Source organism: Schistocerca nitens, chromosome 3, assembly GCF_023898315.1.
Source record: "Schistocerca nitens isolate TAMUIC-IGC-003100 chromosome 3, iqSchNite1.1, whole genome shotgun sequence".
Taxonomy (NCBI): Eukaryota; Metazoa; Arthropoda; class Insecta; order Orthoptera; family Acrididae; genus Schistocerca; species Schistocerca nitens.
Window position 1 is genome coordinate 975,866,270 of NC_064616.1, and position 13,414 is coordinate 975,879,683.

Here is a 13,414-nt window from a genome sequence, read left to right on the forward strand (position 1 = left end):
ATTCACAACATAGACAGACAATTGACAGCCACAAGAAACATGCAGAAAAGAATAGATATATATTGAATTTAATTGTAAAATGTATTCAGTTCTGTGGTGCTTTGGAACTTGCTCATAGGGGACACGATGAATCTGATGCCTCTCAAAATAAGGGGGTTTTTCGTGAGCTAATTCAGTTCAGTGCAGAACTGTATAAAGATCTTAAAGTTCATCTCAGTCAAGCTTCAGTGTTCAAAGGCATTTCTAAGACTGTTCAGAACGAACTACTGCAATGCATGTTGGAAGTCTACCATGATGAAGTTCGTAAAGAAATAAAACATGCCTATTATGTTGCAAAAATCGTGAATGGAACCACAGATATCTTGCGAATTTCAGTTGGTTATTGTTTTGTGTTATGTCGTTTAGGGGAAATATGTTGAAAGATTTTGGAACTTTGTTAAACCAGAAAGACAGAATGCTCATGCTATAACTGAGAGTGGCAAACTAATAGCTCAGAGTTATGATGGCGCAAACGTTGTGACTGGCAAGTTGAATGGGGTTCAGCAATTAATGACAAATACTCAAATGTAAAATACATCCATTGTTATGCACGTCAGCTCAACCTTCTTATGTCTACGGCAGCCTCTGTTAATTGTAAAGCCCACATCATTTTTGCTTCTTTCTTTTCTAACCCGCCACAGAAATAAAAAATGTTGCTGAGCAGATAACTATCTCCCACTATTGAAAAAACTGGTTCATACAAACAAAGACTGCGAGATAACGAATTCATTTTGTGGCTATCATTTTTCTATAAGATAATGCGTCATGTGGACGTGCTTCCTAATCAGCTTCAGAAGAAGATAACCGAACTGTCCAGAGCAAAACATGACATCCAGAACTTTGAAGCAGTAATGCAAAACATCGGAGATGATATTGACTCCATCCTTAATGAGATTACTTTTGAAAATGACGAAACAAAGCAAGTCAAGAAGCCATGGATTTATGATGAGCATAAAAAGAGATGCTTTGGAAGTGTGCGATGCCATCCTTTCTGAAACTAAATTACATTTTCAGTTCACTGGACATCGCATTGCAGCCAGCTTATTTGATGTAAATCAGTTTGACAAGTACATCACAAATTTTCCAGACAGATAGCCCGCATCTCGTGGTCGTGCGGTAGCGTTCTCGCTTCCCACGCCCGGGTTCCCGGGTTCGATTCCCAGCGGGGTCAGGGATTTTCTCTGCCTCGTGATGGCTGAGTGTTGTGTGCTGTCCTTAGGTTAGTTAGGTTTAAGTAGTTCTAAGTTCTAGGGGACTTATGACCACAGCAGTTGAGTCCCATAGTGCTCAGAGCCATTTCCAGACAGATACATTGAAATTACAGACACACACACATTTCTGGAAAAAAATGTTGAAGGGTGAGCTTGAAGTCTTCTATGTTAGGCTTGAGTTGAGAGCAGTTTCTGGCACAGTACCATTTCTTTCACTGGTTCTATAGAATGAGCTTTGTGACACATTTGAAGAAAGTGTTAAAGTTTTGAAGCTGCTAATCACAATGTTTATATCTACATCAGAAGCTAGCAGTGCTTTTCAATGCTCAAGGGAATTAAAACATTTCTACAAAACACCATGAAAGAAGAATGACTGAGTGCCTTAGGGATACTGTCCTGTGAAAAGTCAGTTGTGTGTAAAATTGAAGATTTCAATTCAAGAGTGACAGATTTATTTGCCAACAAGGACAATCAACAAATGGATTTCCAATACCGCTCCTACTAATTATTTTGAAATTGTATGGAGTTGCTGCTTTTGGTGCGTACAATGCTTTTAGTTTCAGATGTTCGTAATTTGATTAAATTTGCTTCACAAAATGCAGATTACGTGTTCGAATAATTTATACAGGCTCTGTTATTTCTTGTACTGGCACTCATGTTGTAGTTGGCACTTTTCTGGCAGTCAGCCAAGAACATAAAGCAAACGAAGAGTTCGGGCTATCGAGGGGAGAAGAGCAGAGGGGGAGTGGGGGGGGGGGGGGGGAGCCATACCTCCCTCTCACTGGGCTGGCAATCTACATCCATGTTCTGTGCTCCTGGGAAGACAGAACTGGCGTAATAATGGACATATGGATCACTGATTCCATCTGGTGTTGTGAGAGTTGTATTCGAACCCTGTGACAGAGCAAGATTGCTCTCTGCACTCATTTCAAAATAAGAAAAGGAAACAACCAATAAGCACAATTTAGTGCGAAGCAGAGCACATAAATCAATTGGTAACGGCTAGAGCACAGTTGTTAGCTTAGGTTGGCAGTGTCATTAACGTGGTAGAATCAGGCCCAATCTCCACTGGTATCTTAAGCAACCATACATCAAAACACTCCCTATTTAAGACAGCCACGTAAAAGTGTCCACATATACCCTGTGAGCAGTGCAGAATTGTGCTGTTGATATGTGTACGCATGCATTCATTTGTATGTGCAAGAGAAATATTCGAAGTTAGTATTAAGTTTTAGATCTGATACATACATGAGAAAAAGACCATGAATATATCAAACTCTCACTGTACATAAGAAGAGCATTGTTTTAATAAGTGTTTATTTCTGTTTCCCTGTACGTTTTGTTTGATATAATGTCTTATGAAATATATGAATCCAGTAAAGAAAATGTGGTACTTCTGGCACTGTGTATAAGCGTGCGTGCGCACGCGCGCGCATGTACATGCGGGTGCGCGCATGTACGCGCGGGCGCGTGCGGATGGTCACACATGCGCATGCACTGCCCTCCCGAGTCCCCCACCAATCTCCCCCCCCCCACCTACACACACACACACACACACACACACACACACACACACACACACACACACACAAGTCGTCAACAATAAATTGTCAAAATTTCTAACATAACAAAGGTATTATGCCTGGACTTTTAAGGTATAGCATATTCATTACAAGTTTGTATAATCTTACAGTTTACATGGCTCTGGTATTAATCATCTACGTGGAACAATACAAAAAGGAAAACAGTTCTGATACATAGTCCACATATAGAGTTCTGAGTAGCGACTATTTACCTTGTCATAGTTCTTCGATATTGCCAGTAGAGGGTAATAATTAGTTAGGAAAAGAAAGATGTCCAGGTCAGTTACTGTCACTGGAAATTATTCTTGATAAAAATGTTATTACATGCTACCATAATAGGTGCACCCACATGTTTGTTCTTAGGGGGGTATTCATGTTCTGTCAGCCTGATTCTAGTTTTTGAGATAATGCTTTCTACTAGTAATGAACATTTTGATGTAATGAACAATTAAGTATACTATGTCTGATAATCACACTGAGAAAGGGAAATAATAGGTATGGAAACTGGAATATTACATTAAAGATAGAAATATACTGAATTATAATTTGCACAGAAAATTTGATCTGCAAATTCTGGACTCGTATAACACTGATTCATTCAGGAAACTGTCATTAACAATATTTTTGATAATTGTGTGTGTTCAGATATCATGTAGATTAACTTTCCAATTCATGTTTAGGTAAGGGAATCACACTTCTTCCATGTCTGTATTTGAAGGAAGGTACTGACAGTTTCGGTCTGCTGTATATGGTGTGCCATATTCTCTGTAGGACATCATCATATTTATGTTTAATTTCATAAAAATGCTTATGTTCATTGTGAATATACAAGAATTTTTTAAGTAGTTGTTCAGTTTGTGGAAGTGTGACTCAACTTCCACAAATAGACTTTTTGATTTATCCAAAAATGCTCATTTCTCATTTCTTCATAGACATAAGTTTTAATTTCACAATCAGTCTTAGCTTACAGACTAATTACCTAAATCATTTCTAGAAACAATATATTTTCATTTACCGGGCGCTGATGGAAGTGGCACAGTTTGGTGATACAGAGCTGGAAGTCTCTGAACTCAAAAGTGCAATAGAAAAATTACGCCAGAAAGAAAATGGGAAAGATAGGTGTAGAATGGAAGAAGATTTTGAAGTAAGTTGTTATACATTTATTGTATAGAAGCTCTAGAAAATATGAACTTATTTCTTATGTTGTATAAATCCTCCCACAGAAAATCAACAGAGTTCTAGAGGACCGTAAATCATTTTCTGTTGGTGGTGGGAGTGAAAATAGAGCAAAGAATCGTAATGAGATGGTGATTCCATATGACAGGAATCGTGTGATCCTGACACCTATACCAGGTCGAGAACATACTACCTACATAAATGCCTCTTTTATTGAGGTAAGTCTTATGTTTATTTTGTAATTACTGTAGCTTCTGTTGTTGTAATTTGCCATTGCGTATACCTTGTAAGATTCATTGGAACACACACACACTTATTATTCCATATGTTCAAAGTGTTAAGAGTAGATGTAATCAGTTTCTTAGACTCTGCAAGACAAGAAACAAGTAATTGAAAAAAAAAAAAAAATTCTTTCGTATTATTTATTTACCGTATCAAAATTCGTGTCTTTATTGTGATATTATTTATCCGATACACCCAACACACCTTCAGCTCAAAGCATTCTGCGTACACCTTCGAGATATATAGTGTCTGGGTTTCATTTGCCTTTTTATTGTTTTCCATATATTCTTCCATCCCGAAATGTGTATCAAGCTGAAAATGTGAAGTATTAGTGAATAAAATTAAGGAGTATTACACAGTACACTTGAAGTACGTGTGTTGCAAGCAAAATTCTGAGGGATCTGCCACGTTAATATCCATCTCATAAAGTTACAATGAAAGCAGAGAGAACCTCATAACAAATGTGAAGGGTGTAAATGCCTTGCATACAAAGAAAAGCAAAATTAACAAACCTAGAGAGCAGGGAGAAATATTCAGTGGAGCTAAAAGTAAAATTCTTTCTACAAAACTGAAGAAAAACCTTAAGAAATTTTGATCATATTCAAAGTCAGAGAGTTTTGATCAAAGTGATCCCCCCCCCCCCCCTCCCCCTCCTATTGCCCAGTGATGAAAAAAAAAGGGTAAATACTGAGTTCTGGTTTGTGAAGTTGTTTCACTAAGGAAGAATCCTTGAATGCTGAAGTGACATGTATTGAAGTATGTGATTATGGAATAGAAATTGTACTGATATTGACCAGCATAGAAAAATGACTAGACTTGATGGGAAACTTGGGTGGTTCTAACGTAACTACATCGGTTGTCAATTTTGATGTTGTTGTTGTTGTTGTTGTTGTTGTTGTCAGTCCTGAGACTGGTTTGATGTAGCTCTCCATGCTACTCTATCCTGTGCAAGCTTCTTCATCTCACAGTACTTACTGCAACCTACATCCTTCTGAATCTGCTTAGTATATTTATCTCTTGGTCTCCCTCTACAATTTTTACCCTCCACGCTGCCCTCCAATGCTAAATTTGTGATCCCTCGATGCCTCAGAACATGTCCTACCAACCAATCCCTTCTTCTAGTCAACTTGTGCCACAAACTCCTATTCTCCCCAATTCTATTCAATACCTCCTCATTAGTTATGTGATCTACCCATATAATCTTCAGCATTCTCCTGTAGCACCACATTTCAAAAGCTTCTATTCTTGTCCAAACTATTTATTGTCCATGTTTCACTTCCATACATGGCTACACTCCATACAAATACTTTCAGAAACGACTTCCTGACACTTAAATCTATACTCGATGTTAACAAATTTCTCTTCTTCATAAACGCTTTCCTTGCCATTGCCAGTCTACATTTTATATCCTCTCTACTTCGACCATCATCAGTTATTTTGCTCCCCAAATAGCAAAACTCCTTTACTACTTTAAGTGTCTCATTTCCTAATCTAATTCCCTCAGCATCACCCGACTTAATTCGACTACATTCCATTATCCTTGTTTTGCTTTTTTTGATGTTCATCTAATATCCTCCTTTCAAGACACTGTCCATTCCGTTAAACTGCTCTTCCAAGTCCTTTGCTGCCTCTGACAGAATTACAATGTCATCGGCGAACCTCAAAGTTTTTATTTCTTATCCATGGTCTTTAATACCTACTCTGAATTTTTCTTTTGTTTCCTTTACCGCTCGCTCGATATACAGATTGAATAACATCGGGGAGAGGCTACAACCTTGTCTCACTCCCTTCCCAACCACTGCTTCCCTTTCATGCCCCTCGACTCTTATAACTGCCATCTGGTTTCTGTACAAATTGTAAATAGCGTTTCGCTCCCTGTATTTTACCCCTGCCACCTTTAGAATTTGAAAGAGAGTATTCCAGACAACATTGTCAAAAACTTTCTCTAAGTCTACAAATGCTAGAAATGTAGGTTTGCCTTTCCTTAATCTATTTTCTAAGATAAGTCGTTGGGTCAGTATTGCCTCATGTGTTCCAGCATTTCTGCGGAATCCAAACTGATTTTCACCGAGGTCAGCTTCTACCAGTTTTTCCATTCGTCTGTAAAGAATTCACGTTAGTATTTTGCAGCTGTGACTTATTAAACTGATAGTTTGGTAATTTTCACATCTGTCAACACCTGCTTTCTTTGGGATTGGAATTATTATATTCTTCTTGAATTTTTGATATAATTTTGTAATTCTGTCAGAAACAATTGTACATCTTCTAACTTCAGTGTGTTGTATTACTGTAATGTAGTTTAAGGTTTCTAGTACCTACAGTATTGACTTTGGTAATGAATGAAAAGCACCAGTTTGATTTTGTTCTACAATATTACTTTTATTGTGTTAACCAGCTTTCGGCTTACAAGGTCATCAGTCTGAAGATGGCCATGTAAGCCAAAAACCAGTTAACACAATAAAAGTAATATTGTAGAACAAAAAGCAAACTGGTGCTTTTCATTTGTTGTAATGTTGTTCTACCAAGAACTGACGGAAGATTCTGTTAACATAACTTTGGTAATCTTTACCGTAATGTTGCGTGTATTAATCATGGGAAAACACATGTGCAAACTAAAAAGTAATATTCTGCAAGAATTACTGTTTATGAAAGAGTACAGTGAGCATGTTGAGTATACAGTTTGTAGCGTAAAATTTGTCATCGGATGCCGAGGACACACCAACGTAGTAACTCACATGAACATTAATTTATCTTTTCTACTGGTTGTTGAGCAATCGTGCCTGTGGATTATATTATTTTAAGAAATACAGCAACCAGTCACATTTTTATGTATTTTTATTAGTGTTTCGCACTTTTGTCCCTTTCCAGTTGATGTAATACATATTTAAATATTCAATTAGCACAGTGTAAAAAGCCTGCAATTTAGATGCTGCAGCTGCGTTTCTATTCTACATGTTGTTGCTGCATAATTGTGCCACAAATACTTTTGCTTTGAATGTTGCCCAAAAACAGTGCTGTATTGGCCATGTTGCTGACTGGTGTTTGGTTGCATTGGAGCAGAATAGAAAGGCAGCTGCAGCATCCAAATTGCAGTCAGTGTTTTTAATGATCTCCTAACTAAAGATTTAAATATGTATTGCATGATTTGAAGATGGTCAAAAGTGCAAAAGTCATATTGACATAAATAAAAGTACATGAAAAGAGGTGTGATTGCTGTATTTCTTAAGATAAGAACTCGGAGGAAATCCAACAAACCTGCAGCTTTGCACCAGATTAATTCTCTGAGACCGAAAACTGATAACTCATAATTGGTGAAGGCAGTGTGGGGCATGAATAAGCAACTTTAGGTACAAGAAGCTATATTTGCCTGCCACACAGTGAGGCACAATCTGAGTCATGGACTGCATCACAGACATAATTAAAGTACTATTCAACTAGAAGTTGTTCTGCTCACAGACATTATGGCACCCTTTGTTATGGAACAAATAACAAAGGAACTAAAATAAGTACAGTTTATTTCAGTTAATAATAGTTCCGAGCATTTGACTTCATTTGCCTTAGACGTGTGGAAAACTTCTATCTTGAGAAAAAGTTTGTAAACATTGTGGGTAACAGCACAAATACCAATTGAGGAGGAAAGAAAAGGAAAAGTAAAAACAGTCTTTATTTTAAGTAGCAAGAAAATAATGAAAATAATGTGGTAGGTGTAGAATGTTCTGCTTATATTGTGCACAATGCTGACCAAATTGATGCAGACAGCTTACCCATTGACATACAGCTCATAATTGGTAAACTCTACCAACATTTCCATATTTATGCACCACATGTTAAAAAAAACTAAAATTATTCTGTGAGTTTACGTGAAGTAGAATACAAGAAATTTTAGGTCTTAGTAAAACTAGATGGTTATCTTTCTACCAGTTGTTGAAAGAGTCATTGCTGTTTCCCAAGCTTTAAAATCCTGCTTCCTGTCCCTAAGAAGTGTACTATCACTAGTGACCTGAAAAATTTGCATTTGCAGTGAATTTGAATATAGATGTGTACTGTGCCTCAAAATATGAAAACGTGAATTTATGTAATAAATACTGTTTCATAGGGAATTCATAGCAGATTCCATATTTATAGATTTCCAGAAAGCATTTGACACAATGCCCCATTGCAGGCTGTTAATGAAGGTGCAAGTATATGGAATAAGTTCAGAGGTATGTGAGTGACTCGAAGACTTCTTAAGTAATAGACTCCAGTATGTTGTCCTCGACAACGAGTGTTCGTCAGAGACGAGGATATTGTGAAGAGTGCCCCAGGAAAGTGCGATAGGACTGCTTCTGCTCTGTATATACATAAATGATGTGGCGAACATGGTGAGCAGCAATCTGCAGTTGTTTGCCGATGATGCCGTGGCGCATGGCAAGGTGTCGAAGTTGTTACTGCAGGTAGATACAAGATAACTTAGACAAAATTTCTAGTTGGCGTGATGAGTGGCAGCTAGCTCTAAATGTAGAAAAATCTAAGGTAATGTGGATGAGTAGAAAGAACAAACCAGTAACGTTTGGACACAGTATTATTAGTGTCATGGTTGACATAGTCAAGTCGTTGAAATATCTGAGCGTAACATTGCAAAGCGATATGAAATGGAATGAACGTGTGAGAACTGTGGTAGGGAAGGTGAACGGTTGACTTTGGTTTATTGGGTGAATTTAAGGAAAGAGTGATTTAACTGTAAAGGGGATCACATATAGGACATTGGTGCAACCTATTTTTGAGTACTGCTCCAGTGTTTGGAATCTGTACCAGCTAGGATTAAAGGAAGACATCGAAGCAACTCGGGCTGTTAGATTTGTTACCATTGGGTTCAAACAATGTGTAAGTGTTGTGGAGATGCTTCGGGAAATCAAATTGGAATCCCTGAAGGGAAGGCACTGTTCTTTTTGAGAAACACTATTGCGAAGATTTAGAGAACGAGCATTTGAAGCCGACTGCCAAACAATTTTACTGCCGCCAACATACATTGTGCGTAAGGACCACAAAGATAAGATACAAGAAAGTTGGGCTAATACGGTGGCAAAAAGAGACTAGTAGTGGTACAGGGCTTGCTCCACTACGCATTGTATGGTGGCTTGTGGAGTATCTAAGTGGATGTAGAATTGTATCCAGATGAAGTATTTTATCAGAGATAGTTTGAAATACCTTTTATTCTCTGCACATCAATATGAAAAGGTAACCAATTTTTGGCCATTGGTATTGCAGAACATCTGGCGATCTCTAATTTGAAAATAAATATTCATATGATTGCAAAATAAAGATCATACCTATGCGTGAATGCAATGATGTATCAGTGCAGTCCTAAGTTATGCTCTGGCACCATGTCAGTTAGGGGCCATTGAATGGTTTATAACATATGTGCCCTGTACTCAGAATTTGGACCTATACCTGGATCAAAATAACAACTTGATTGACAACTAGACACAGGAAAGAACATTGTTGGCAGTTTGTTGTTACCCCACAAGCCAAATTTGCCAAAGGCAGCAGCAGCTGTGTGTTTCAGTACTAAAGCCCATCCAGTGTTCTCTGTGAATTTGCAGCGACGAGTTTTCATTGAATGGCCTTACCACTTTATTACTTGCCTCCACGGTTAGCTGGAGACATTCTTTTGTGTATTATAAAAAAATAGCAAAAAGAAACAAAGCACATATGAAAACTAATCACAAAAGTTACATTAGCAGCTGCAATTGTTATCCACAATGAAGAAAAAAACAGATTCCACGACCAAGCTTATTCTTTGGTTGCTTGTTGCTATGGTAGCTGTCGTGTAAACAATTAGCTGCCTATCATTTTCTTATTCTGATCTGCCTGTTAGTGTGTTAGAAAAGTAACAGTTTTTAGTTGGGGGAGGGAGGGATGTTTTTAACTATGGTTGCGAAAGATACTAGTAGAGGTTGGACATGAATTACCTGATTTATGGCTTTGCCAGCATCAACGAGCAATTGCTCGTTAGCCATTACCAAGTACTTTGTGTGTTCTATTTCACCTTGAGCTTTGCATCACTCATTGTTTTCTTTCCTCATTTCGAGCATGGCTTGCACAATCCCAGAAGCAATCATCAATGACTATGATCATGTGTCAGTTCTGCCTTCACAGAAACATAGAACATTTGTGTAGGCTGACTGCCCTGCGAGAGGGTGATGGGATTTGTGCCCTGCACTACTCCTCATGCCTCTTGTAGTAAAAATTCTCATTTGATTATGGTCGCAGCTGGCTGTCACATGAATAATGTCTGCACTTACAGTGACTGGAAAACAAAACTGGTAAGCATGTTTTGACCAGGCTGAGCCAAAAATGCTGCTTCCCAACAGAAACAATCAGTTGTTGAAAGCTTAAATGGAGCCAAAAGAATATGAAAAGCAAAGACCATTTCAGAAAAAAGTGTCCACCAAAAGATACTAATTTTGCCCAAAATAGCTGCTGATTTCTCCAAAAAGAGATACTACAATTTCAGGACCGTACCATATCACCCTGAAGAATGTTTTTGAAAATTTGCTCACTTTCAAGCCAGTTAAGTATATTCTCCAACAGTATTCTGTGCATTGAAAGAGAAGATGTAACTATATTTGAAGTTGCAAACAAAATGAATGTTTTGCTGAATAAATTAGACCCCATAAAATGGGCTAGTGACACTAGGTCAGTTTAATGATATCACACCATTCTGCGCACCTGCATTGGAGATATTCATGAATTGCGTGAACCATTTCTTGAACCTCTTTAGCCAGTAGAGTGAAGTGCCCAGAATAAAAGCATCAGCTGGGTTAGTGTGATTTGCTGTGGACAATGGAGGACTACTTTGATCAGTATTCTGTAAGAAAACACTGTGAAGGTAAACTGCTAGACTGGAACATAACCTGATTGTAGTGCCAGTGAAAAATGGCAGGAAATTTTTTCTCATTTTCACAATGAACGACTGTGTGTCGAAAACATATTAAGAGCTTCATTGAACTTTCACTAGCTATTCCAGGTTCTAAGGTATCTATCAAAAGATTGTTTTTAATAATTAAAGCTTTGTGGACAGATGGAAAAAACACACTCACAGACTCAAGTTAGAAACAGTAAAAGCTCTAACAAAGATAAAAATGACATTTGTTAACTTCTCTTGTATTGGCTTCTCTGATTTGATACTTAACAAAAATAGACTTCTAGAGCGAATATGCAGCATTAGAAATACTACTCAAGTAGCAGCGAATCTTTACCATCTTCTTCAATGCAAAGTATGTGAAATTTATGTTTATATTTACATCCAAATTGTATATATACTACTGCTGTTAACCTCTCATCATTGTTTTCTTCGATTTTGTGAAAGTAAATTATTATTGAAACTATGCTGATGGTAATTGTGTTGTGTCCAGATTTTTACTTATTTGTCCTGAATTTTTGTTTGTTTTGAAAATATCCTAAATTTGGTTAAAAGTAGTATAGGAACCATAATTACGTTGTACCTCTTGCATCAGTTGTTCATCATGGTCACTGTAGCAATAGAGCATTCCATGCAATTGGGGAAAAACACGCAGCATTCTCATTATCAAAAAGAGTTTTACAACATGTGCATTACTATATACCTCTGTAGCTGGCATCAGCCTGTTGTAGATTGTTTTATGAGATCTAGAATTTCATCTGACGGAATTCAAATTCCTTCTGTCATGTTTCAGGTTATCATTAACTTGGATTATTACAATGTTGTCACCCATGTAAGTTTGCTACTTACATTGACCATTCAATTCTACACCATTCTTCTGTTGCTTACCTGCATATCTGACAACCCATTCCAGCACCAAGTTAAATAAATGTGGGGAACCTGCGTCATCCTGCTAGAGCCTCCAGTTCCCCTAAGTACAGTTGCAAAATTGATCACTGTTTTCCCAAAATGTTTTTGAAAATATATACTAGACAAATTTCATTCATCAAGATAATATTCAAACATCATACACTGGCATCCAAAATTAAAGCAACAAACTGCTATTATGCTGTGTGCCCGACTTCATATTGATGGACGATAATGCTCGACTTCATAGAGTGTGCGCCCTAAAACACTAATCATCATCGACTTCATAGAGCACAGGTGGCTGATGTTTTCTTGGAAATGGAAGATATTGCATGCATGGCATTGCTTACTCACTCTCCCGATTTGAATCCCATAGAGCATGTCTGGGATGCACTAGGGAGATTGTTTGCATCATGTCAGCATCCACCAACAACTCTTCTAGACTGTGAGCAGCTCTGCAAGAAGAATGAGCGTTATTGCCTCAATATGAGACTGATGACATAATTCACAGCATGCTGCATCATTGTCAGGCCTGTATTACTGCCAGAGGTGGTCACAGCTCATACTGAGCACAGTCACCAGTTGTCGGAATCTGTGTGCAAATCTGTTAAGTTGGAAAAAATGAAGAACTTTTTTATCTACCATTTTGCATTTGTCTATGTTCTGTATTCTTTACATTGTTTCTACATTACTGCCACCTGTTTATACTGTTTTGTGGCAAAATAAAAGCAACCTTGGAAAATTTCAATTTGTTGCTTTAATTTTTGACACCAATGTATATCAGTGCATGGTCTTGTGGCGATATGAATCAGTAACACCTTTTCAGGCTTCCAGCTACCAATTGGTTAAATTCCCAGGGGCTTTTGGACAAGTACTACATGGCCATTGCCAAGTGACTTCCAGATTTTCGCATCCAATGGTATAGATAACAAAAATGTTGTTGACATAGTGATTTGTTGGAGCTGAACCCAAGGCAAGGTTTCTTATGGATGGTGCTAATTGTTTCCACTGCACCTCCATTCCATAATACTGAGAGGGGAAAGTGACACTCCATTATCAATTGTTAAAGCATGAAGAAGAGGTAGACTACATAATTAGATTTCATACTTAACAAATGGTGAAGTACAGGACCTTGAAGTACTATTAGATACGCTTCTGCAATGATTAGTCAGTTGTGGACAATGTATGTGTTGTGATATAGCTACAGGAAAAGTAATGAGAGAACTAGTAGGGTCAGCTATGATTGAGGGCACTGAAAATCGGATAATGTGTTGCAATATTAAAAATGTTGCATGTGTGCCTTATTTTTTAAG

General features: G+C 37.6%; 1 protein-coding gene across 1 annotated transcript in view; it reads left to right on the plus strand.

Moving 5' to 3' along the window:
- The window catches only part of LOC126249038 (tyrosine-protein phosphatase 69D), a 388,523-nt gene that overhangs the window by 304,504 nt on the left and 70,605 nt on the right, over positions 1 to 13,414 (plus strand). The window contains exons 20-21 of the mRNA XM_049950657.1: positions 3,828 to 3,977; positions 4,057 to 4,227. Coding sequence (XP_049806614.1) covers positions 3,828 to 3,977; positions 4,057 to 4,227 — 321 coding nt within the window. The remainder of the gene's footprint in view (positions 1 to 3,827; positions 3,978 to 4,056; positions 4,228 to 13,414) is intronic.